This window comes from Hemicordylus capensis, chromosome 5 (genome assembly GCF_027244095.1).
Source record: "Hemicordylus capensis ecotype Gifberg chromosome 5, rHemCap1.1.pri, whole genome shotgun sequence".
NCBI lineage: Eukaryota > Metazoa > Chordata > Lepidosauria > Squamata > Cordylidae > Hemicordylus > Hemicordylus capensis.
Genome location: NC_069661.1, coordinates 230,988,719 through 231,013,688, shown reverse-complemented (window position 1 = coordinate 231,013,688; position 24,970 = coordinate 230,988,719). Strand labels below are relative to the sequence as shown.

The window sequence follows — 24,970 nt, the reverse complement described above, 5'->3', positions numbered from 1 at the left end:
CGTTGTAGATTCTGAGAATCATTTTCAATTCAATCCTACCAAGTCAAAGCATTTTAAGACAGTTCTAGCAGGTAATCTGGAAAGTGCCCAGGTGAGCTCTAGAGGTGACCACTTTGGCACAGGAATCTGGAACAGCTTCTCATCTGCAGGTGGATAGAGGAAAAACGGACCTCAGAGATGGAATGAAGTTCTCTTGTGGACTCGTATGGGGAGGCAGTTTTTTAAGATATATTCTGACCCCAGGCCATTAAGGGCACTGAAGGTCAAAACCAGCACCTTGAAATGAGTCTGGAAGCAAATTGGTAAGCAGCATAGCTGGTAAGGATCCCTGAAGTATAATCTGATCTACTGGCTCCAGTCAGAACCATGTCAGCCACTTTCTGAACCAAGTGAATCTTCTGGGTAATCTTCAATGATAGCCCCCACATAAAGCATACTACAGTTTCCTAACTTGGAAGTGACTAGAAGACGAATGGTTATGGACAGGTTCTTTATGCTCTAGTCCACAACTTTGCCCCTCCTTCAGATTCCGGACTACAACTCCCATCATCCCTGACTATTGGCCATTGCTGCTGGGGATGATGGGAGCTAGAATGCAACAACAGCTGGAGGGCCAAGGTTGTGAAGTCCTTCCCTACTACGATACTATGAATATTTATATACCGCTCTCCAACAAAATTCTCAAAGCGCTTTACATAGAAAAATAAATAATACATAAATAAAATGGTCTCCTGTCCCCAAAGGGCTCACAATCTAAAAAGAAAGATAAGGTTGACACCAGCAACCACCACTGGAGGGACGCTGCACTGGTGCTGGATAGGGCCAATTGCTCTCCCTCTGCTAAATATAAGAGAATCACCGCTTTTAAAGATGTCTCTTTGCTCATTTAGCAGTGACTTCTCTAGTCACTGCAAAGCATTTCTTGTGGGGAACCAATGGGGAACCTACCGTGGGGAACCTACCGATCTATGTACTGCTGTTCCGTTTAGTGAGTTACCAAGGCTACCAGTTGGAGCATGGTCTGGGCAATGAAGTGTTGCCAAACTCTGGAACAACTCCAGTCATCCAAGGCAGTCACTGGCTCCCCCTGGCCTGGATGACTGGCGTTATTCCAGAGTATGACTGGCCAGTCATTGGCTCCCCCTGGCCAGGAAGGCCTATAAAGTCTTACAGGACTGGCTGGAACTTCCTCTGGGCAGCAAGCATCTCGACTGTAAGTCCTGCCTCCTAACTCTTGGCCTTGACTCGGTCTACAGCTGCCTACAGCCTTGCACTGACATTTCCAGAGCAGTAATCGATGTGAACAGCCAAGTGGAGACAGAAACCAAGAATGCCAAAACCAGCTGTTGGAACGGCAGCATCATAGTGAGGCCACGCTCAGCAGTATTATGGCACTTAGAAATTCAGTGTACCATAGATGACTTCTGGGGCAGAAATACTCAGCACTGACTTTCTCCCTGAGAAATGCTCAGCCCTGAGAAATAGTCAGCACTGACTTCAGCTTAAGTCAACAGTTTAAGTAAACTGTACAGAACATTTAATGGATACGATTTAGGATTTTTTTAAAACACTAATGCCCCAAAGACAAACTATTGCCATCACAAAGTCCAGTTCAAGAGTTTGACTTTAAAGCAATTTTGTTTACAACTGAAACCAACAAAAATAAAGGCCTAGCCAGATATTACTTTCTAAACATACCATGAGAAGTGAGTCTCAAACTTATCCACCTCTACACCCTGTTCTCCTAACCCCCTTCTGTAGCACAAGTGTACCTGTGAACCTAGGTGAAACACATACTTTAAACCTCTCAGCAAGCAATGTTTCATAAGATCTCCTAGATGATAAAGCTCAGGACATTTCAGAGAAGAACTTTGCTTCTTTAAGTTACGCAGACCTTGCCAGAGGCACGGTTGCTCTTCAAGTCAGGTTAACTAGTTACCACTTTAAAAATTAATTCTGTATTACACTTTAACACCGCCCTATCCAAAGGCTCTGGGCAGTTATTCCCCCAAGCACTGTTCACAGTTACAGCACTGAAAGGGAAGCAAAGTAATGGTGATGGCTGCTGCTTCTTTTGGGGTGTTGCCAAAAGGATTATAATACAACACTGAAAAGACACATTTAGTCCTGAATTGGAACTTTGGATTACTGATATCTGTTCTTTCTCAACATCTGAACTTGGGGGGGGGGTCCCCCACCAGCAAGGTAAAGAAGAGGAATTCTTAGCAATTTCATTGGACTTTAATGAACTATTTATGCTTTGAAATATAAGTCAAATATTCTTGAAGAAGGTGGGTTTAAAAACAACAACACCCTGTTGGTTCTATGTTATTATGTTAAACTGCATTAAAGGATTCCCCCCCCCTCCTTTTTTCTTTTTAGTTATCCAGTATTTACATGTATCATTGTCATCCTTGATTATTTCTATATATTGTAGCCTTATTACAATAAAGGAAAAAAGAAAAAGAGAGCCTCGGGCATCACAAAAGAGCACATCCCTTTTGTGGATGTGCCCTATTGTGGAGAGGAGAGCTGGTCTTGTGGTAGCTAGCATGGCTTGTCCCCTTAGCTAAGCAGGGTCCTCCCTGGTTGCATCTGAATGGGAGACTAGAAGTGTGAGCACTGCAAGATGTTCCCCTCAGGGGATGGAGCTGCTCTGGGAAGAGTAGAAGGTTCCAAGTTCCCTCCCTGGCTTCTCCAAAATAGGGCTGAGAGAGATTCCTGCCTGCAACCTTGGAGAAGCCGCTGCCAGTCTGTGAAGACAATACTGAGCTAGATAGACCAATGGTCTGACTCAGTATATGGCAGTGTCCTATGTTCCTATGTTCCCTTTTCACACACAGGCCTTTGTAACTATGAGCAGTGAGGTCCGGGGGGGGGGGCAGGGGACTGACAGAGCGATGGCAGGACTTCCTTCCCACTTTCAGCTCTGTAGCCATGAACAGTGCTTGGATGAGTAACATCTGAAGAGGGCTATAGTGTCCATAAGGGTATGGATGGGAGTACCACCTTCACTGTGGCACATGCTAAACTCACCCCCAGCCACTCTCCAGACCGACAGGACTTGTCTGAAGAGACGGATACTGTACTTGTGGAAGGATCCCCGCCAAGATCAGAACACTAGGGGTCGCCAGCACTACACATCATGGCAATGATATTTCCGTGAGTAGAGTGTTACTCTCCTCAGATAAATGCTGTAGGAATATAGGAAGCTGCCCTATACTGAGTCAGACCATTGGTCCACCTAACTCTGTACTGTCTAAGCAGACTGCCAGTAGCCCCTCCAAGGCTTCAGGCAGGAGTCTCTCCCAGCCCAACATGGAGATGCAAGGGCTTGAACCTGGGGTCTCCTGCATGCAAAGCAGAAGCTCTGCCACTGAGCAATGGATGTTCTTGATGAGCCTATGAAGCTGCCACCTATTGCGCTGGCCATTGGTCCAACTAGCTCAGTATTGTCTACATTGAGGCTATTCCCATGATCAGGCAAAATCAGGCTAGGCAGGAATCTCTCTTAGCCCTATCTTGGAGATGCCAGGGAGGGAACCTTAAACCTTCTGCTCTTCCCAGAGTGGCTCCATCCCCTGTGGGGAATATCTTACAGCACTCACACTTCTAGTCTCCCTTTCATATGCAACCAGGGCAGACCCTGCTTAGTTATGGGGACAAGTCATGCTTGCTACCACAAGACCAGCTCTCCTCTCTGTAGCTGTAGCCAGTTCTTTAACAAGGCCGATCAAAAAGGCCTCCAGCCAGTGTTCCCTCTAACAGGGATTCCCAGATGGTTTTGACTACAACTCCCATAATCCCCAGCCAAAGGCCATTGCAGCTGGGGATGCTGGGACTCCTGGGAGTTGTAGCCAACAACATCTGGGAATGCCTGTTAGAGGGAACACTGCCACCAGCCCAGCTGCTGCTCAGCATTTGGTCAATTCCTCCCACTCCTCCTACTTTGCTTTTTACTCACGGACGATTGGACAACAGGAGCGTGCACAGCTTCCAAGCTGAGGGAGGGCATTTGCCATGCTCTAACAAGCATGTGAACCAGCCTGCTATTGGACTACAAATCCCATCATCCCCAGCCACAATGGCCTTGGCTAGGGATGATGGGAATTGTAGGCCAACAACATCTGGGGACCCGAGTTTGAGAACCCCTGCTTGAAAAGTCTAAGCAGGGTCTTCAAATTGCAGTCTGGCAACCTTCATCTCTCCTCTTACTCTCCTGAGCAGCATTCTAACTATTCACCTTGAAAACAATCATACCACGAGGCTCTCCGCACGTGCAGCCTAACCCGGGCTAGGGACACCCAGCCTAGGTTACACTGCGGCAAAGGAACCGCCGGGATCCACGTGGATCCCGGCAGTGCCTCGGTGGCAAACCTGCCAAAGAAGCCTGCCCAAGAAGCCAAGGTTAAGGGCACAAGCACACCCAGAAGCAGAAGCAGGATCGTCTGTGGGGAAGGTCAGCTTCTGCAGCCTTCCCCACCACCCGTCCTCAAGCCCTCTCACAGGAACATGAGAATGGGATAATGACTGCTTCTGATAACTCCTGAGGTTCTCCACAATCCTGTGCAGCATCGTCAAGTAATCCTTCACCGTAAGTGGAAAAGCAGGGCAATGGCTTGTAACGGTTCTTGGTGCAGCCAGTGGTGAGTCTGTGAAGCAGGGAAGTGAAGCATGCCTTTCTGAAGCCGACCGGCAGTGTCAAAACAGACATGGGCATGCAGTTACCTGAGGTTTCTTCACCTTAATGATCCAGGTGGGCGGGACAATGACAGCCGCATGTGCCCCTAAGGAACATGGCTCCTCAATGTGCTGCAGCATGAAGCAGGTGACTTTATTGTGAAACTTGAGGAAGGAAGACAGAGAGATCAGTGAGACAGAGGGAGCAGAGGAGACAAAAGGTGAGAGAGAGAACAAAAATCACTAGGGGTTAGTAAAGGACAGAGAGGCCATTCACACAATCAAAAACAGTGTTCTACCCAGGTTTGGGAGCTGTGTGTGCTCCCAAATTTTTGGTTGTGTGAAAGCAAGGTAAGAGGAAAAACTGGGTAGTTTTTCCTCCTACCTTGCTTCCACACAATCTCATCTACCCAGGTTTTCCTCCTATCTTGCTTCCACACAACCAAAAATTGAGAGAGCCGTGTCTCACGATCAGTGAGACCCGGTTTTTGTGAGTACGTGGGGAGAGCGGTCTAAGCCCGCTCTCCCCGCAGATGATTACAGCGGGAGCCCTGGGCGGCAGGATCGGCCACCGGCAGGGGCTGGGGGGAGCGGGGGCCGATTGCCCCCCGGAAGCTCCAGCGTGGCCTCCGCGAGCACACAGGGCATGCTGGCGAGACCCCCAGAGCCGGGAGGCGGCTTTTTGCCTCCCCTCTGCGGGTCTCCTCGTGAGTATCCACGCCGCAGCTACTCACGATTAGGAAGCCTGAGTTTGCGGAGTGCTCAGTCCGCAAACCTGGGCTAAGGGGAGGGCTACAAAAGCGGGCTAGCCACCTGTAAGCCACCGGGCTCGCCTGTGAGCCTGGTGGTTTACACGATCAGCAAAAATCGGGCTAGGCTCTCCTAGCCCAATTTTTGCTGATTGTGAGAATAGCCCCACAGTGTACACAGCTCCCAAACCTGGGTAGAACACAGTTTTTGATTGTGTGAATGACTTCATACTGTACTTCAGTCTTGTTTTTCTCTTTTCAGCCCTCTGAAAGTGAAGCATCTGAGAAGCACCACAGACTACTTTCTGCACCACTCCCCCCCCCAAATGTAGACAGCCCAAATGGACCATCCCAGATAAAATAAGAACAGGACAGAGCCTCCAAAAGGCCTGCATTTAGGGAGGCAGAGGGTGTTCAGCTGTCATCAACCAGTATAGCCCCAAAAGCAACTCCTATTTCCCCAACTGCAAAGGAGGAAAAGGTGTTTTGCCATAGCATAGCACCTCCCTCCCCACCATCAGCAGTGGGAAGGGAAACTTCCGTCAGCCCCCAAAGACTCAGGGGAACTGGAGAGCCAATTGGGTTCCTTCTGACTTATATGAGAACACTCCTTGGCTGGGGTAGAACTCTCGCCTCTGTGAGAAGGGGCTAAACAGACCACTGGAGAGCTGGCCTTGTGGTATCAAGCATCAATTGTCCTCTTCGCTAAGCAGAGTTCACCTTGGTTTGCTTTTAGATGGGTGACTGCATGTGCGCACAGTCTGCTGTAAGATACTCCCTTTAGGAGAAGGAGATGTTGCCCAGTGGTAGAGCAACTGCTTGGATGCAGAAGGTCCCAAGTTCATTCTCCACCATCTCCAAGTAGGACTGAGAGAGACTCCTGCTTGAAACCTTGGAGAGCCTCTGCCAGTCAGTGTAGATAATATTAAGTAAGATGGACCAATGGTCTGACTCAGTATAAGGCAGCTTCCACTGTTCCTATGCTCCTTTGCTTACCTGCTCTGAAATCTTACCACCAGCCTTTCCTCACCCACATCATAAGCCCCTGGCCTTCTGATCTCTAATAGCCTTGCCCCAGAACCAGACTACTACTAGCCTGCTTTTGACCACACCCTCTACCTCTGGCTCTCTGGATCCTTGTCTGTCCACACTGAAGACTGAACCCCAGCCTGTTTGACAACATTCATCTTCATCTCAGGCCCCACAGGGCTCAGGCAGCTGTTTCACTTGTAGGGGGGATTTTCAATCAAAGCCTTATTTAGCAGAGAGAACCTCAGTTTTATGAGAACAGAGCTCACAGAGGAGATCCGGAGACCACTGCTCAAGGGCTAAAAACAAGTAAAGGTTTATTTTAAGAGGTTACGAACTTAGATAGAAAAGCCTGCATCTTGTACTAACTACCTCAAGGTGGAAGAAAGAAGAACAGAGAGAGCACAGAAGAAGGGAGTGTCCTTGGAGAATCAGTCTGCCAGTCAGAAGACACTTAGAGCAGAGAGGCAGAAACAAGAGAAAACAAGAGGCAGTCCTACATTCTCCACCTCTACTATGTCCCTAGTGGTTAAAAAGAGTTATGGGGTAAAAGCCGATGTTGGAGTAAGAGTTGATATTGGAGTCATATCCCCAACATCACTAACCATTCCTCTTATGAGATGACAAAGGAAACAGGTGTACCATTAGAAAAAGGGGGGCCTCTCTCTCTCTCTCTCTCTCTCTTTCTCTTTCTCTTCAGGATGCTTGGAGGAAGGTGATGGGAATTCCACATCCTTTTTTCCTTCTCCAAAAAAGTACCTAAATCCTGAATTAAGGCCTCTCCCAGACAGATACGTAGCATTTAGGGAGAGGAGTGGAAAACAAACAAATAAGCAGAGTAGATCCTCCACACAGGATCGAAACTGATTAGAATTGTCTTTTTCCCAAAGATGAACAATCCAAGCCATGCTGTTGAAAAGGTCACACAATCATTTGCACAGTCGTGTGGGCAGAAGTCACTTACCGCCTGCTTGCACCATGAGCAGCTGATTGCCACAATCTCTTTACTGTGAAAGGAGAATTTTTGCTGAAACCCCTGTGATGGAAAGAAATGTATGGGGAGAAAAGTGTTAATTAATCTGCCTTCTATAACATCCACATGGCAAAAAATAAATAAATTTCCCCATCTATTTGGTGTTTATCTTCTGTCTTTGAAATGTGTCTGTACTTCTGTCTTTGGTGACTGTCTTCATAGACCCAGTTCAGTTGATCCAACAAACCAGAGTTTGCTTAACTGAAAATCAACTGATGTGTCTGTCCATGAGCCCTTTCTCACGATCAGTGAGAAAGGGCTTGTGGGAGAGCAGGGAGGAAGGCTTCTAACACTTGCCTCCCCCGCAGACAATCCCTCGGTCGGTGCTGGGCAGGCAGATCACCCACCCAGACAGACACTGACGTTCCCCAGCAGCGCAGAGGGCAGGGGCCAGGATGCGTCATCCCAGCCCCTGGAAATCCCATAATGCACTGTGCATGTGTGCAGTGCATTATGCGGAATTCCCTGGTACTGGCCGGGAGGCTGCAGCTGTGTCAGAGTCACCAACACACGATCATTTAGCATGGGTGAAGGGTGCACTTGCTGAACCCTTACTAAGAGGCAGGCTTCTTTGGCGAGTTTGCTGCTGTGCCACTGCCAGGAGCTCTTGGCGGTTCTTACGATCAGCCAAGACTAGGCTTGGCTTTCCTAGCCCAGTTTTGGAACAGCCTCCATGTGTTCCCTCCTCCCTTTCTCCTTTCCCTTGAGTACCTCAAAAAATTGAAAATTTCCTGATTTGTTAAACCACAGCTTTCCACAATGTCCAGATCATGCAATGGTGGGCATCTTAAGCCAGCGGCTCTTCACCTGGGGTCCAGGGGGCAGATCCAGGGGGTCCGTGGAAAATCTCTGCTGCACTGAATGAAATTTGCTTCCTGGTGTGCCAGAATAAAGTTCCTGAAAATTACTATCCTGAGAATTTATTTACTTCTCTAATTTTCTTACTGATGCCTTAAATATATGTGCTGATTTTGATCTTGGGTTGATATCCTCATTTGTAGGGATTGCTTATTAAGCCAAGGGTTCTTAACCCTTTTGCATCTATGGATCCCCAAGATCCTTAAGCATTGCCCATAGACCCCTCCGTAGACGCAAAAGGGTTGAGAATCCTTGGCTTGATAAGCAATCCCTACAAATGAGGATATCAACCCAAGAGCAAAATATTGAGATGGTTTAAACTAGTTTTCCATTTTGGCTGGTATGGGAAACTTGGTGAGCAAACCAAGAAGCTTTGCCTTTAGCTAGTTACATAAGGGGAGGGGGAAGGCGGGCTTCTTGAACTGCCTGAACCCAGTCACTGTAATCCTTCTATCCACCTCTTTGTTATTAAACATCTTCAGTTGAGTCAACACAGGCAGTTTGTCACCTGCATGGTTAGGTTTCTTCACACACATAAAAGCCTATAAGATGGGTATTTTCGGAAGATGCGGGGGGAAGATAGGGAAATGTCAATGATCCAGTGAAAGGATGGTTAGCTCTTGCAATTTACAGAGTCTGCAGTTGTCAGCTCTGGCTGAAGCTATTCCTGTAAATGGTCCCCACCCCCATATTTTTCTATTATTTTTCACAATAGAAAATCACAACAACAAATCATCCAAGATTACTTTCAACAGTCACCAGGAGCCTTTCCAGACAGGGGTTGTACCTCAAATCTCCACCAGAAGGGAGTGTGTGTGTTCGTATATCAGCCAGATTTACCGTGAAGACAATGACAGATCTTTGGGAGCACTTCACACAGAATCCAGGCTTTCTCTTTGGAGTTTCACTTCAACCCAATTTATGCCCAAGTTTTTTAAAATCTTGTATTTTAGTGTTCTGGATAAACTGGAGGGGCTGCAGCCAGGCACTGACATAAAGTCTTCACATTAACATGATAAGAGCAAGTCAAATGCAAAGAGGAAGCTGCCTTACCTTTGGCCCAGAGGCAAAGAATGGAAAAATCAATTTTCAGGCAGCATAACTACCTTTTTGTTCTTTGAAAGTTTTTGGAGGGGGTAGATCTGGGGAGGAGAGAGGGTTTGAAGAGGGCTTTCCTTGCAGAAAATGAGCATGCAATCCATGCTGGGAAGGGGGCTCCAAAAGCAGAGGTGACACTGCAGGAGGTCTGAATGTGTGTGTGTGTGTGTGTGTGTGAGAGAGAGAGAGAGAGAGAGAGATGGGGAATAGAAAGCCAAGGCTGATAGCTAACAGGCAGTCCAATCCACAGACCAATTAAGCAGAAGCATGTCTGTGTGGACTTCATCAGAGGTTGTTTTAATTATTAAATCCTTGGGGGAAAGGGAAGCATGGCATCCCACCTCCTCTAGGAAGCCATTGGCCACAAGCAAAACCCAGAAGCAAGCTGTGTGAACTTACACAAAAGAAAATTCAGAGAAGAGAGGGGAGGGTCTGCTTCCCGAATTCTGCAAGTCTAATTCGAAGTGGCTTCGCTCCTTGGATACGCCCAGAGCTGGATGCTCTGTATGGAAATGCTCCTGGAGATTGATGCTGATTCCTGGAGATTGGCAGCCCTAATGAAGTCACACTATTCTCCAGGCAGTTGTCTGGGAGTCAGAAGTTTATTTTGCCTCACACTGACCAACTCACAAGAAGAGGACAGGCTCCATAACAAGGTTGGTGCCTTTTACCAGTGAAAGCTTTACAGATGCAGAGCACGCACACAGAGGCATATGGTTTTTTAACTGGCCCTATCCACCCACAGCACAGTACCTCCAGTGACTGTTGCTGGTGTCTATCTGATCTTTCTTTTTAGATTGTGAGCCCTTTTGGGACAGGGATCCATCTTGTTTATTTGTTATTTCTCTGTGTAAACTGCCCTGAGCCATTTTTGGAAGGGCGGTATAGAAATTGAATAAACCAAATGCACCATGACATTGTGGACCCTCATTCATTCATTCATTCTCTCTCTCTCTCTCTCTCTCTCACACACACACACATTTTGGGCTCATGTTCTTTTATTTTACTGGGCAAGCATTTTTAAACTGCACCTTATGGTAGGGACACTATTTTAATTTTTCAATTATTAGTATTATTCCTTGTTTACACAGTCAGACAAGTGTTATTGACTGGTTTGTTTTATCCAGACTTCGAGTCCTTCCCAAGTACCTGGAATGGCTGAATTTTGTTATCAATTTTGTTGCTGTTATTATAGATATCGTGGCAGAACATAGGATGTTCCCCGTAAAGCTGCTTTTTGTAATTGGCTGGTGGTGATTTCTGTGGCCCCTATGGTGTTGAGGTGCTCTTCAAGGACTTTTGGAACTGCACCCAGGGCGCCAATTACCACTGGGATTATTTGGGTCTTTTTCTGCCACAGCCTTTCAATTTCAATTTGTAGATCTTTGTATTTGGTGATTTTTTTCTATTTCTTTTTCTTCTATTCTGCTATCCCCTGGTATTGCTATGTCGATTATTTTGACTTGTTTTTCTTTCTTCTCCACTACAGTTATATCTGGTGTATTGTGTGGCAGATGTTTGTCGGTTTGTAGTCGGAAGTCCCATAATATTTTTACATCTTCATTTTCTTCAACTTTTTCAATTTTATGGTCCCACCAATTTTTGGGTACAGGTAGCTTATATTTTTTGCAGATGTTCCAGTGTATCATCCCTGCTACCTTGTCATGCCTTTGTTTGTAGTCAGTCTGTGCGATCTTTTTACAACAGCTGATCAGGTGGTCCACTGTTTCATCTGCTTCTTTACAAAGGCGGCACTTGCTGTTTGTTGTTGATCTTTCGACTTTTGCTCTTATTGCATTTGTTCTTAGTGCCTGTTCTTTTGCAGCTTGTATTAAACCATCTATTTCTTTCTTCAAGTTGCCATTCTTAAGCCATTGCCAGGTCTTGGTGATGTCTGATTTTTCACTTATATTGTGCAAATATTGACCATGCAGGGGCTTATTTCTCCATTTTTCTGCTCGGTTCTTGACTTGTTCTTTCTTGTAGGCCTGCTTTCTTTCATTGGTGTTGAATAGTTTCATGTTATTGACCATTTGAAGTGCATCTTCTTCACTGTCCTTGATATATTCTTCAAGGCCTCTTTTCTCCTCCTCTACTGTTTGATGGACTTGCAGCATTCCTCTTCCACCTGAGCTGCGAGGGAGGTATAGCCTATCTACATCACTGCGGGGGTGCAGAGTATGATTGATGGTCATTATTTTCCTGGTCTTACGATCTAGCTTCTCTAGCTCTGCCTGGGTCCAGTCTATTATTCCTGCAGTGTATCTGATAACAGGTATAGCCCAGGTGTTTATGGCTTGTATGGTGTTCCCGCCATTGAGTTTGGACTTGAGGATTTTTCTAACTCTCCTGATATCACTCCTGATTTTTCTTTTAACTTCAGTGTTGTTATTATTATTGTTGTTATTATTATCATCATTATTGTTGTTGTTGCTGCTGCTGTTGTTAAACATTTATCCTACTCTTTCTCTAAGGAGCTCAGGGAAGCATACACGGTTATCCTCCTGCAATCCAGTTTCATCCTTATAACTGCCCAGTGAGGTAGGTTAGACGGAGAGAGAATGACTAGACCAAAGTGACCAACCGGCTAGGGAGTTTCAGAATTTGAACATAATTTGAAACTGAGACTCCCAAGTACTAGTCTGACACTCTAACCAGTACACCACACTGTCTCTCAGGGGCATTGGGAGTGGGGCTACAATTGCTTGGGGATGGAAGAACTATTTTGTTCTAAAAATGACATATAATTATCCTCATTATTGCATTGTCATTAAAGGGTTAAACTGGACCAGACTGGGAGAAGAAATGGGGCAGGAAATCCCAGTTCCTCTCCCTTCCTGAGCACCAGTGATACATGCGAAGGAAGTAACAATTTAAGATGAATCCAAGTAGACAAGGTTAGCATTAGCCATAATCCATTTTTAGCTTGAAGCATAAGATAAGGTTAACCCCAACAATGAGGCCTGCAGATCTACAGGGATTATTCATATCCACATTATTTATATCCATTCAAATATTTAGCCATTCCAGTTACAACCACAGATGTGACTGATGATCTCCTGAAACCATGTGGCTGGCAGTTCTACCAGGTACTACATTAAAAATGCTTTTGTACTGCGTTCATTTGGACACTACTTCATCTCAGTAACTGTCTCCTTTTCCCTAGGAAAGAAGAAGTTTCCAAATCAATCACATTAATGAAAAGCAGTGAAGAGTAACTAAGGCGTTGGCAACAAAAGAGATCACCCTACTGTTTGAAGACTCTTTGTTATTTAACACTATGGGGCTCATAAAGAATGTAAGAAATCATGTTAAATAACAAAGAGGCTTCAAACAAAATTGGGAAGGCTCCCTTTGGCGATATAAAAAAAATGGAACACATTTTTACTCTGATTATCCAGAGCATGGTTTGGCTGGTTATTTCCAGCACCCCTGTGTTCATACTAGGTATAGTACAACAGCAGGTGATTCTGGCTGCAGTTCTGCAGCAGCGAACAAGTTTTAAACCTATGTTCCAGATCCCTAGGTAAGCCATGGAGCAAGCAGTCTGAAGAAGGCCCTGGTCAGGGGTGGAGCTGCCATTGAGTGATAGGGTTCAAAGAACCCAGACTGCCAATGGGAGGGGCTGCATAAAATGCCTCGTCCATGTGATGTCACATGCAAGTGGGCATAACCCAATCTCTGGAGGGCCCGCTCCAGCCCTCCCGAATGCATTGCCAGCCAGAGTTTGCTGGCTGGGTACATTTATTTCGCTTTCTCTCCCTCACTGGATGAAGTGAAATAAATGCAGCAGCCAGCAAATGCTGGCTGGAAATGAATTCTGGAGAGCTCACCCGGACTCTGCAGAGCCCAGGTCATGTGCCTGTGGCCCTATGTGCAACTGGCCCTATCCACCCCCAGCACAGTACCTCCAGTGACTGTTTCTGGTGTCTATCTGATGTTTCCTTTTAGATTGTGAGCCCTTAGGGGACAGGGAGCCATCTTATTCATTTATTATTTTTCTGTGTAAACCACCCTGAGCCATTTTTGGAAGGGCGGTATAGAAATAGAATGAATGAATGAATGAACGAATGAATGAATGAATGAATTGGGCATGCCTAGGGTCCAGAGAGCTCCAAACCAGCTCTCCAGAGCTCATTTCCAGCCAGCACTGTGTTTATTTCATTTCGTCTCCATCCTCAGGACCCCAGGCATGCCCATGTGTGTATGAAGTCACATGCACCGGGCGTCACTGGCGGGGTCATCAGTGAGGTGGGAGACAGGCTGCCATTTGGCTGGCTCCACCAGTGGCCCTGGTTGTTGTGTTCTTCATAACTCATGAGGATCAAGTTAATCGTCCATTTATCCATGTCAGTGGGGCCTTCAATTTAGTTCTCCAAAGACTCCCATTCCTTTTTTATTTTTTCAAACTCTGCTATGGAAAACGCATTAATTGGAAGAACCTTATGAAAACCTGGACCTTCTAAGTGCAGAACACGCTGTCACCTAGCGACAGGCATTGCCAACCCTTCTCTGTTTTGAGCAGCATCCTAATACTCCTGCCATTGGCATATTCTTGTATGATCCACATTGGAGAGAGCTGATTTTTAGAGAACTTGGTTTGCAGGATTCAGAAAAGGGCCAAGTTTCAAAAACTGCATAAACTATATAACTGATACATGTTGAAAGATAAATGATGAGAGAGAGAGAGAGAGAGAGAGAGAGAGAGAGAGAGAGAGAGAGAGAGAGAGAGAATTATCTAGCTCTAGAGATAAGTAATAATTCAAACCAGGCTGAGTGGATAAGATGACGTGAAAGGAAAAAGATGCTGCTTGGAGATAATTGGACTCTTACTCTTTTCCACGGTCCTTGCAAATTGATTTTTCAATTTGCTAAACAGAGAACTTGGGTCCACAATGAATATTAAAGATGAACTGAATGTTTTAAGCAGCTTTCCAAAGTCCCAAATTAATAATTTCTGAATATCTTATTACTCAGTTGGTATCAAAGAGGGAGGTTTTATTGAGATCTCTAGATCTTAAACCATATACAATAAGACTCTGGTAAGCTTAATGTCTCCTGGGAAGGAATGATGGGATCAAGAAACACATCTCCCTCCTGCTACAGTGCTGCTGCGTTCTACCCAACCTTCCAAGGACCCTTGCAAAATGGGGCTCATTGAGGAGGAGAGCTGGTGATAGCAAGCAGGAATTGTTCCTTTTGCTAAGCAGGGTTCACCATGGTTTGCAAACTCTTAAGGAATGGGGCTGTAGCTCAATGATAGAGCATCTGTTTTGCATGGTGAAGGTTCCAGGTTCTATCATGGCAGCTCCCTAGGGTTGAGAAAGACCCCTGCCTGCAACCTTGGAGAGCCACTGCCAGTTAGTATGGACAATTCTGAGCTAGATGGACAACAGTCTGATTCTGTATAAGGCAGCTTCTTATGTTCCTATATTGAAGGGATTCCTGGCTGTAGGGCTAAAGGAACAGGTGTCCCTATGTCAGGACTGAAACATGTGGCTGGCCTGTTCTTGGCATTGATCTTTTCCCATGTCTCAGATTCATCTGTTGCTTGCTGTCCAGCTGATTGGCTGCTCAAACTGCTAGCAAGTCTTCTTGGAAAGTCAATTATCTTTTGGGGCTATTGGTACAGGTCACCAGGTAAAGGTGTGTATGAACCAAAACTCGTGGTTTGGTTCAAATTCAAACCAAACCATGTGCTGCCATACTGGTTCGGTCAAACCAACTTGCCAGTCCAATCCATCTGACCAAACCGGTTCAGCGGTTTGGCTACACTTGTAAAGGGGAATCCAGTGAGGATTCCCCTTTACAAGTAAAGGGATGGAGAAATCCACAAAGGAGTTGGGGGTGGCAGTGAGAAAAGTACTGTAAAACACTCCTTACTGCTAGCACAGCTGCCAGTGCCATTGCTCTCCCCCTCCCAGTGCTGCCCAAGCACATGGAGAGCCATATTTATCAAGCTGTCCACGCCGCCATGGCACAGTTGCAGCTTCTGGGCATGTGTGGAGGCCACAACCACACTGCCACACAGGCGGCATGGTAAATATGGACCTCCACATGCTTGGGCAGTGCTGGGGAGGGGGCGAGCAGTGGTGCTGGCAGCCATGTTGGCCAGCAATGAGTACTTTGCGTTACTTTTCTCGCAGCCCACCAACACCACCACCACCAACACCCTCGCTGGCTCCCTTCAATGTAGATCCGGTCCACTCAGATCAGGTTTGGTTCAGTTTGATCACAGACTGAACTGGTCCTGGTTCAATCTGCGATCAAATTGCTGAACTGGCATGTTTCGATATGAACCAGTTTTACATCAAATGGTTTGTGCACACCCCTATCACCAGGCTGTTCTCGCTTTGCCTGACTGTCCACCCCAGCCCACTCTCTGGAACCTGCCTGAATTACTTGCCTCTCTGCGTGTTTTTCCACAGCTGGGTTCACACAATCACAGTTTAAAAAGGTAATCAGGATTAATAAGCCATGTGGAGCTGATTGTGAGAATCTAGAATTTCAGGGCAATCCTGGTCAAACCACCATTCTGGTTAACCACCATTTGACTAGCATAGATAACCAGGATTCAAGCTGTGTCTTTTAGGACCCAGAATAGGCACCAGAGCAGCTTCTAATGGCCCCAGTGGACTGGCAATTAAAGGGTTGGTGGGAAGTGAGGAGTTCAAGGGTGGAGGGACTGATCAGGAGTCTATTTTGAGGGGAGAGTCATTTTCCAAGTCTTAGAATTGCTCAGAAAATCATCCAATTTCCCCACAATTGGGGGTAGCTGAATTATTTCCCAGCAATGCTAAGGCCAGAGTGGCTCTGCTCTCCCATTACTGCTAGGAATGCTTCCAAAATTCTCTCCAAATGCTGGAGTTCTTAGCTGGTGTTACTCTGAAGAAGAGTCAATTAATTAGGAATCCTCGATTAACCCACTTTTTAAAACAACGTTTATATGCAGGTTTTGTACAGAGCACTGTGCATGCTCATATTAATGCTTCATTCTGCTCATTCCATTCATTTACATCTCTTTCTCTACCCAATACTACTGATGGGCCCATGATGCAGATCACTAAAACACTGCAAAAATAAAAAGCTATTGCAATGTGATTATTTGTTTGTAGTGTTTTACCAGTTCACAGGGGTGTGTGCGCACACTGGTAAGAAACTGTACAAAAAGCATGATGCAACCATACATAGGATTATACCAAGGTTGCTTTTCATGTGCACATTGATAATGGGATGAATGGTCCTTTCATAAGGCAAGGTGAGGCAGTCACCTTAGGCAGCAAATTACCAGAGTGCCAACAGGGCAAGATACTGCCTCACTTGTCTCCTTCTGCCAACCCCAACCATCTAAGCAGCTCTTTATCTCCTCCTCCTCCCACCACCACCACCACTTCCTCCTCCTCCTCTTCCTCCTTCTGTTCACTGCCACTGCCTCCTACCTTGTTTGCTACTGAACTCAGAATACCAAGAGGGAGGATGTGGAAGAGGAAATGAGGAAAGACATTAGTGTAATGGAGACCCTCATTAGAAGGAGGAGGGTCATGCAGTGCACTTCATACAATGGTGGTGGAGGTGGTGGCAGAGGTGAGTGTGTGCATGCAGGTGCGCACATTGAAGCAAGTGGTGGGTATTGCCACTGATGCTTGAAAAAAGGGAAGAAGCGACATTTGGCACCCTGACTCAGGCACAATATGGTCTTGCGCCTCCAGTGTAAAAAGTAGAGGGGAATCAAAGGTGCAGGTGAACCAAAGGAAAGAAAACTGCAGCATACTCCATATGCTTCAATTCCGGAATGAATTTTAGAAAATCCCCAAGATAAATCAGAATTCAGGAAGAATGGAATACAGGCCGGAGCAGAGCAGAAAAATGGTAAAGGAACAGAGCACAGGAAGATTTCTTGTCCATAAAGAGAACTAACGGAATGCCAGTGGAAGAGCTAACTGGAGACCTGAAGGACTAAATACTTCACCAACCTTGAAACCTTGTAGATATGAGTCCTACCTTTCCACACTGCTTACACTTGCCCTCCTGCCGCCGCCTGTGCACCCAATGATGTCGAACGAAATTCTACAGGGAGACAGCAAAATCAAAGGCTAAAATTAACAAATGGACATAGACCTACATTAAAATTAGAACTTTGCATTCCAAACTATGTCATATAATGCAACATGAAGACCTACCCTCCAGGTTTGAGAGGCCTCTCGGGAAGTGACTCAGTAGGTACTAGTGGGGACTTCCTCCAGTATTAGGGGTGGAAGGAATCCAGACCACTCCTCAGCAGCCATACTGGTGGCTGACATCCCTTTTACCCATAATGCAATGCTACATGCCTTTTGAATGACTGTGAGGCAGTAACAGGGCAGAGGCAGAGGGATGTGCGAACTAGTTCTAATTAGAACCCATTAGCACTCCGTTCAAGTGGGTTTGACCTTGAACCAAACCAGACCAGGTTCTGTCCAAGGTTGGAACAAACCTCTCGGGCCAGTTTGGGCCTGGTTTGAGGGGATTGCCTTGATTGTAGTGCCAGTGGCTGGGGGTGTTTCCTTGAGGCCACACTGGCAGCTGCCATCTTTTTTTGACCACATAAAGTTGGGCACTGGGCAGTCCTTCAGGGCTCAGCTCTGAGTCTTCCGATGGCCCTAGGCCCAAGCGAGCATCTAAGTTAGCTGACCAATGATGTCAGACCTGCTTGCAGAAGGTAGTCACAAAGGAAGGGATGAACTGGCAGCTCTTAGGAAGCTTTGGCCATTCTTATGATGTCACAAAGGAAAGAGTAAACTGGCGGCTCTTGTGAAGCAACAGATGCTTCATAACTGCTTCCAAGGAGACCGAAGGGGACCCAATAATCACAAAGTACTCACCTCTCTTGGAGATCTAGAACTGCCTTCTCGGAAAGTTGGCTTGCACCGGAAGTTAATCTGTCATGAAGGAAACAAAAAATAAGAGTCAGAATAGGGACCAAGAAGTACTAATTATAGAACTGTTACCATAATGATATAGGCCGGCCCTACCAACCACCCAAAAGCTCAGATTATATTAATTCCCCAAACTCATTTGGTTATCACAGCAGGTTATACTTCCTACACACACAAAAATCAACATGTCTATGTTTAGAATTATGGATGATAAAAACAGTGTATCCAGAAGTCAAAATAATGTCCTGAATGCATATGATGAGCCAGAGGGCCAGAAGTAATTTGCTAGCTTTTGTACCATACAATTTGCAGATTATTTTCATTCACAGGTGTGCCCCCCCGAGCATCTCAGCTGTGCATTTATACTGTCAGAATTCAAATGCTGTAGGGCTGATGCCCAATGCGTGCATACATATGCACAATACATACTTCTGGGAGTGCTTGGTACCATACTAAAACTAAAACTCTCTTCTTGGTGACATACTAAGCTTTAGCACACTGCTGGAAATAACTGGAAATCGTATACATATTCTTCTAGTGTACCTGGCATAGAAGATACTATAGTGCAAGGTTGACCAACCTGAGGCTCTCCAGCTGTTGTTGGACTACAACTCCCATCATCCCCAGCTGCAATAGTCCAACAACAGCTGGAGCACTTCAGGTTGGCCACCCCTGAACTATAGCTTCTAATATGTTGAGTGTGCCCTGTGGTACTAAATGAATATGTTGCATATCCTGTGAACTCAGAACAGTCTTAGACATGAGGGTGCTGTTTACCTTCTGCTCTCTCACATACTGATGTTGAGTTATACCAGGTGTGTGATGTCCCATTATGGCACAGTGGCTGACATCCTAATGAAGCGTGTTCACTCCTAACATCAGTGCCCACACATTGTGAGCCCCTGTGCTGATCTCCATGCTTCTGAATCACAAGCACTCTTGTACAAGGGTACGAATACTTTTCAGAGCTTGCCCGTGCTCTGTAAATGCTCTGTTAAAGCAGGGACACGTTGCTGAGGGCCAAGCAAAGTGTTCCTCTGCCCAAAAAGAGCACTTCTAAAGCACAGGCAAGCTCTGGAAAGTATTTGCACTCTTGTGCAAGAGCACCCATACTTCGGAAACATGGAGACCAGCAGAGGGGCTAGCGCTGCATGGGTGCTGATGTTAGGAGTGGCCACGTTTCATGAGTCAGGATGCCAGCCTGTGAGTTTTGTCAACCTCACAAGTGGCAGGCAAGAGAGTGGAGTGGAGCAGGAAAATGTATGGCTTAGGGATCTCATGACACATTTCATAGTGGCAGATGTCATTGGAGGAGGAGGTAGCAGTGGTGACGGTGGCAGTCATGTGTCTCTAGTAATGTCTAGAGCCTCAGATGATGACATTAAACTAAAAAATGAAAACTTTTTTTTTTTAAACCAAGTCGACAGAATACTGTATTTACCTGAATCCAAGACTAGATTTTTAAAAATTAGATAGATAGATAGATAGATAGATAGATAGATAGATAGATAGATAGATAGATCCCCCTCCCCTGCCTCAGGTTCTTTGATGTTAGAAATTGGGGGGTCATCTTAAATTTAGGGTCTATTGGGGGTAAATAGTATAAACTATATTTAATCCATACTTTTAAAGGAGTCATTTAAATTCCGGATCATCTTCTATTCAGGTATATACAGTATTTAAAAATGGATCTGGTAATGTACGTGAACCTCTTCGGACTCTCCTTCATATTTGGAAGTGCATATTTTTTAAATTTTTATTTTATTTATTAAATGTATATCCTGCTCTTCCACCAAGGAGCCCAGAGCACTGGACATGGTTATGTTCTTCCTAACTGCAACCCTGTGAGGTAGTTTATGCTGAGAGATAAGTAACTGCCTCAGAGTCACCCGGTAAGTGAATGGCTGAATGGGGATTTGAACTCCTGGTCTAGTCCAACATTCTAACCAATACACCTTATATAGCTATACCAAAGTACAAAGTCTAGTAACTCCATTCTTTGCTTTTTAAATGAGAGCTAGGATTCTAACATCAGGCAAACTGCAAATATTCTGGATCTACTTGTGGACTGGAGAATGCATGTCATTGTTCCCCATTCCTTGCTGTTAAGCAGCCTCAAATACTACTGTTAAGCTTTTGACCCTTCTATAGATCTTGCCAAGATAGGAAAGCTATCTAAATTGTAATCATATTGTTTAATATTCATCCTAGACCCTGGGCATTTTGCCAGGCGATGGATTAGTTGTTGCCACAAGATAAAGTTTAAAGGGGATTTAAATCCTGGATTGACCTTGGCTTTTGTTTCTTTTATAAACTAACCTGGCTGTTTCAGAGTCTTTTTTATTATTTCTCTATGCATATGTCACTCCTTCAGATGCCACCAGTAATGAACTTGTAGGCAGAACTCATCATTACAGTTTGTAAAGGTCAATAAGAAATGCTACCCAAAATTCTATTTTTAGAACTCATTTCTCTACAAGTATATAATAAAATGTTTTGACTACCACTGACAGTATTTTTTAAAAAGAAACACCACTGAATTTTATTTTGATGGCCACTGTAATATTTAGGAAACTCAGCAAAGGAATTGGAAGCCTTTTGACAAAAAAGCACCACTGTGAACCATTGAAGGATTAATTACTGAGTCCTTACACACAAGCCTCTGGGGGTGGTTTTGTGGGTGGGTGGGAGATTTCCCCATTTGCCACAGATGAGCAGAATCTCATTTAGGGTGTACAAACACTGCACCCAGACGATGCAGGAAGCCAGGGTCTCCATGTTTGAAATCAGGAGCTGGGCCCTCCAAGAATCCAAAGAGCTACCCCAGCATGCATTGTGCTACAAGTAGAATAGGAACCCTCATTACATCTTCAGCTGTCCCCTGATTAGCCATGAAGGGGCAGGGTGTAGGACCAACCCTACCATCTGTATTAGAAGCATTGGACCATAAAAAGCATAGGACCATAGAGTGGCACATACATAGATGGCAGCCCACAGCGCTCTATCACAAAAATAGCCACTTGCTGCTGGGAACTGCTAGAATCAGCAAATGCACCCAGACAATCAACATTCTGTGGTAGGACAGCTCCTCTGTTTGTCTACCTTAATAAAAATAAAGTTACAAAAATTGGGCTAACCACATTTGAGTAAGATGTCTTGTTGGAGGCATTCCCATGGGTCCACACGAGCATCAGTACAGACAGAACAAAACAGAGTCTTTATTAAAGTCACTGACTTTAGAAGAAAAAAAATACGTGGTTGTGGGGCTTGTAGAAATAAAATAACAAATATATGCATTAGATATGTGAAATAAGATGGTTAAAGCAATCAGATATTATACTAGTGAAAAGAGAAGAGAAATCCAACCAAATAAGTATACACTAAAAAGAATGGTGCTAACATATTAAACATAATTCTTATACAATCAAATAGATATCATTTCCTGACGGAGTCTACTGGCTAAAGGCAGAACTTGGCAACCTTATATGAACTCTTATCATCTTGATCTGAGAGAAGACAATGCACATAAAATTCATCCAGACAGCCTGGAAATTTTGTTAAAAATGGAGTTATATTTTTTGTTTAAAATTGAGTTATGAATGTCCCTATAATAACTACAGTATTATATTACATGTATTAACAGTACATGTGCTGTTTTTTTAATGGTTCCATCTCCACAAGGACAAAAGTGTTCAGCAAATGGGATTTTTAAAAATCTTCCCTCAAGAACTGCCATATGTAAAGCATTAAAGCGTGCCTGTGAAAATGCACTGCAATATTTCACTATCGTGAGTGTATATGAATATGACAGATATTTCGCTATCGTGAGTGTATACGAATAGGACAGGTCCCATGGTATTGAGATATCTGGCTGATTTGCTGCTCAAAGGTTGATTACCCAGTATCAGGAATGAGACTTTGATCATTTTGCTGCTCAACTTCAAGGACTCGTGCAAGTTTGCAACGTTCATAACTCATCGCTATGAATGTATGAGGAGAGAATTCATAAATGTGCAACTTCTCCAGGGTAAGTTTCCGTCTTGATTGAAATTTGTCCTCAAATCCCCAAAGAATAAACTTTTAGCTTAAGCCAATAATTGAATATAGATAGATAGATTGTGCCATCGAGTTGGTGTTGACTCCTGGAGACCACAGAGCCATGTGGTTTTCTTGGCAGAATACAGGAGTGGTTTACCATTGTCTCCTCTAGCTCCTGGCAGGGATTCAAACTAACAGCCTCCAGCTCCCTAGGCAAGCTGCTTCCCCGCTGCACTACTGACATATTCTGGACTGTACCCTTGGCACACCTACTTTCAACCAGATAACGGCATTGGATATACATCGGGCCACTTGAAAGAATTTCCTCAGAAATTTTGAACGTATTCTATCGATGCAAAGTTAGAATAAGAACCACATATAAGTTGTGCCAGGGCTTTAGATTCATATAGCCTGAGTGCTGCGGGGATAAAATAGGTACCCCTAGAGTGGGGAAAAGGGCATCTCTGCATTTTGCAGCACATAGTCTAAATGAGTCTTTTTCCTACAAGAGATATGAAAAAGTATGCCTAGATATTTGGAGCGCTTCACATTCAAAATTGAATTCATCAATTGCCCAACTCAACAGCTTTGGTGTCTTCATGAACATAATTATCTTTCTTTTTGAATAATTAATCTGTAAGGCATGCTCTTTACGATAGGCAGCAGCAAGAGAATTCAGTGCCCTTCTTAAGCCAGCTGGAGACTGTGGAAGGATTATGGCATCATCCGCTAGGGGTGTGCGAGCTGGCTTGGCTGTTGCCGGGCTAAACATCAAAGCGGACTAGCCTTGGCCAATCTGGGTTCGAATCAATCTGGGTGCAAACTGAGCTGACCCGGAGCTCTACTGATCAAGAAGAATCCAGTGAGGATTCCCCTTTACCAGTAAAGGGACAGGGGAGCTTGCCTCAGGTTCATCTGAGGGTGCCACCAGCTTATCTGGTGGTGACTGAAAGGAGAGCCTTCTCTGTTGTTGCCCCAGGACTGTGGAAGGCACCTCCTGCTGGGATTAGAGCTACTCCATCCCGATTGGCTTTTAGGAAACAACTAACATCTCTTCAGCCAAGCTTTTTAGTTAGTTGGTGTTTTTTATGGATATTTTAAATCAGATTTTTATGTTTTAACTGTTAAATTCTTGGTTTGTTTCATTCTTGGGTTTTTGTGTGCTGTAAACTGCTGAAAGATTTGGGCAGTGGGTGGTATACAAATTTAATAAATAAATAAATAATAAGGTTCGAGCGGGCCAGAGGGGAGTAAGTAACTACTTACAAGTGCCGGCACTGACAGCAGCTGTGGGGATGCGGCGGGAGTGGCTCCCCCCACCACCGCCGGCCTCCCCCAGAGTAGGCCCAGTTCAGGCCTCTGTGCATGCATGGAGGCCATTTTAGTGACCTCTGCACAGGCACAGAGGCCATTTGCGTAACTATCCGTGCATGCATGGAGGTCAATAAAATGGCCTCCACATGTGCGCAGAGGCCCAAATTGGGCAGCTGCTGGCCCTTCATACTCTGAGGCTGGTGGGGTGGGAGAGCACCCCTGCCCCCGTCACACACACACACACACACACACACACCATGGCCACCACCGCAGGCATTTGTAAATAAATACTTACTCCCCTCCTTCTTGTTCTACCCTTAGACAAGCCCCCCTGCCCCTTTACTGGTAAAGGAGAATCTGCACCAGATTCCCCTTTACCAGTAGAGTTCTGAGCTGTTTCGAACTCGAACTGGTTCTGGTTCTACTGGGCCCAAAACTGAACCGGACTAGCAAAGCAAGTTCTGTGCACACCCCTATCATCCACGTAAAGGATGATTTACATGGATGCGAAATCCCTAAAGGCTAACTTAATGATGGTCCAGATTATCCAGAGATGACACCAAGGAATTAATATAGAAATTGAACAAAAGCAGGGCTATAATGCATCCCTGCTTCACACCTCTAAATGTTAGTATTGCTTTAGATAAGTGGTCTTTAGTTGTCAGAAATTCTTCGTTCTTTGGCTGTTTAACTTGGAGGAGTTGATTGTCCTGGCTGTTTCTCAGTCACTTGCTGTTGTTGTTGTTGCCCATTCTGATGCAAAAGTTTTCTCAGCCACAGCGGGAGTTGTTTGGGGCCGATTCAAACCCTCTGCCACTGTTCCACACTTTATCCGTCAAAAACAACCGAAGTAAAAGCCAACAGACTTTTAAAAGGCCATTAAGATAAAAATAAAACTAACTGAAATGGGCAAAACTTGGAAGCCCAAATATCAACAGGCCGGGATGGAAATAGATAAATCTAAAAAGAGCAGAGCTAGCATCAAGTGCTGCTACCACAGCACCACCTTCAAGTTCATTCAAGCATAAATACAGTGTCTGGGGGTTACTGCCTTCTACCCTGTTATTGAGGGTCGTGGGATGGCTAACCAGTGTGTGAATGGTCGTGTGAATGCTGTGCAAAGTGTGAGATACTCATATGTTTGTTTCATAGTTTTAGATTGTTATGACTTTGTTTCATTATAAAATTCTTTGTGCACTTCCCATAGAGAACTGTGTTTTAAAATGCATAAATAAATATGGATACCGGTAACTGTC

At 45.0% G+C, this 24,970-nt stretch overlaps 1 protein-coding gene across 17 annotated transcripts in view; it reads right to left on the bottom strand.

Moving 5' to 3' along the window:
- Positions 1-24,970, bottom strand: part of DGKI (diacylglycerol kinase iota) — a 427,669-nt gene that overhangs the window by 203,670 nt on the left and 199,029 nt on the right. For 14 of the 17 annotated variants that reach the window (XR_008307859.1, XR_008307858.1, XM_053252318.1 and 11 more), the window contains 4 exons: positions 18,309-18,365; positions 17,449-17,514; positions 7,423-7,494; positions 4,729-4,845 (listed from right to left, as the gene is read on the bottom strand). Coding sequence is in view for 15 of the 17 variants with exons in the window: in XM_053252318.1 (XP_053108293.1) it covers positions 4,729-4,845; positions 7,423-7,494; positions 17,449-17,514; positions 18,309-18,365 (312 nt within the window). In the remaining 2 variants the exon portion in view is untranslated. The remainder of the gene's footprint in view (positions 1-4,728; positions 4,846-7,422; positions 7,495-17,448; positions 17,515-18,308; positions 18,366-24,970) is intronic. The other 3 variants (XM_053252316.1, XM_053252320.1, XM_053252322.1) reach the window with 2 other exon arrangements.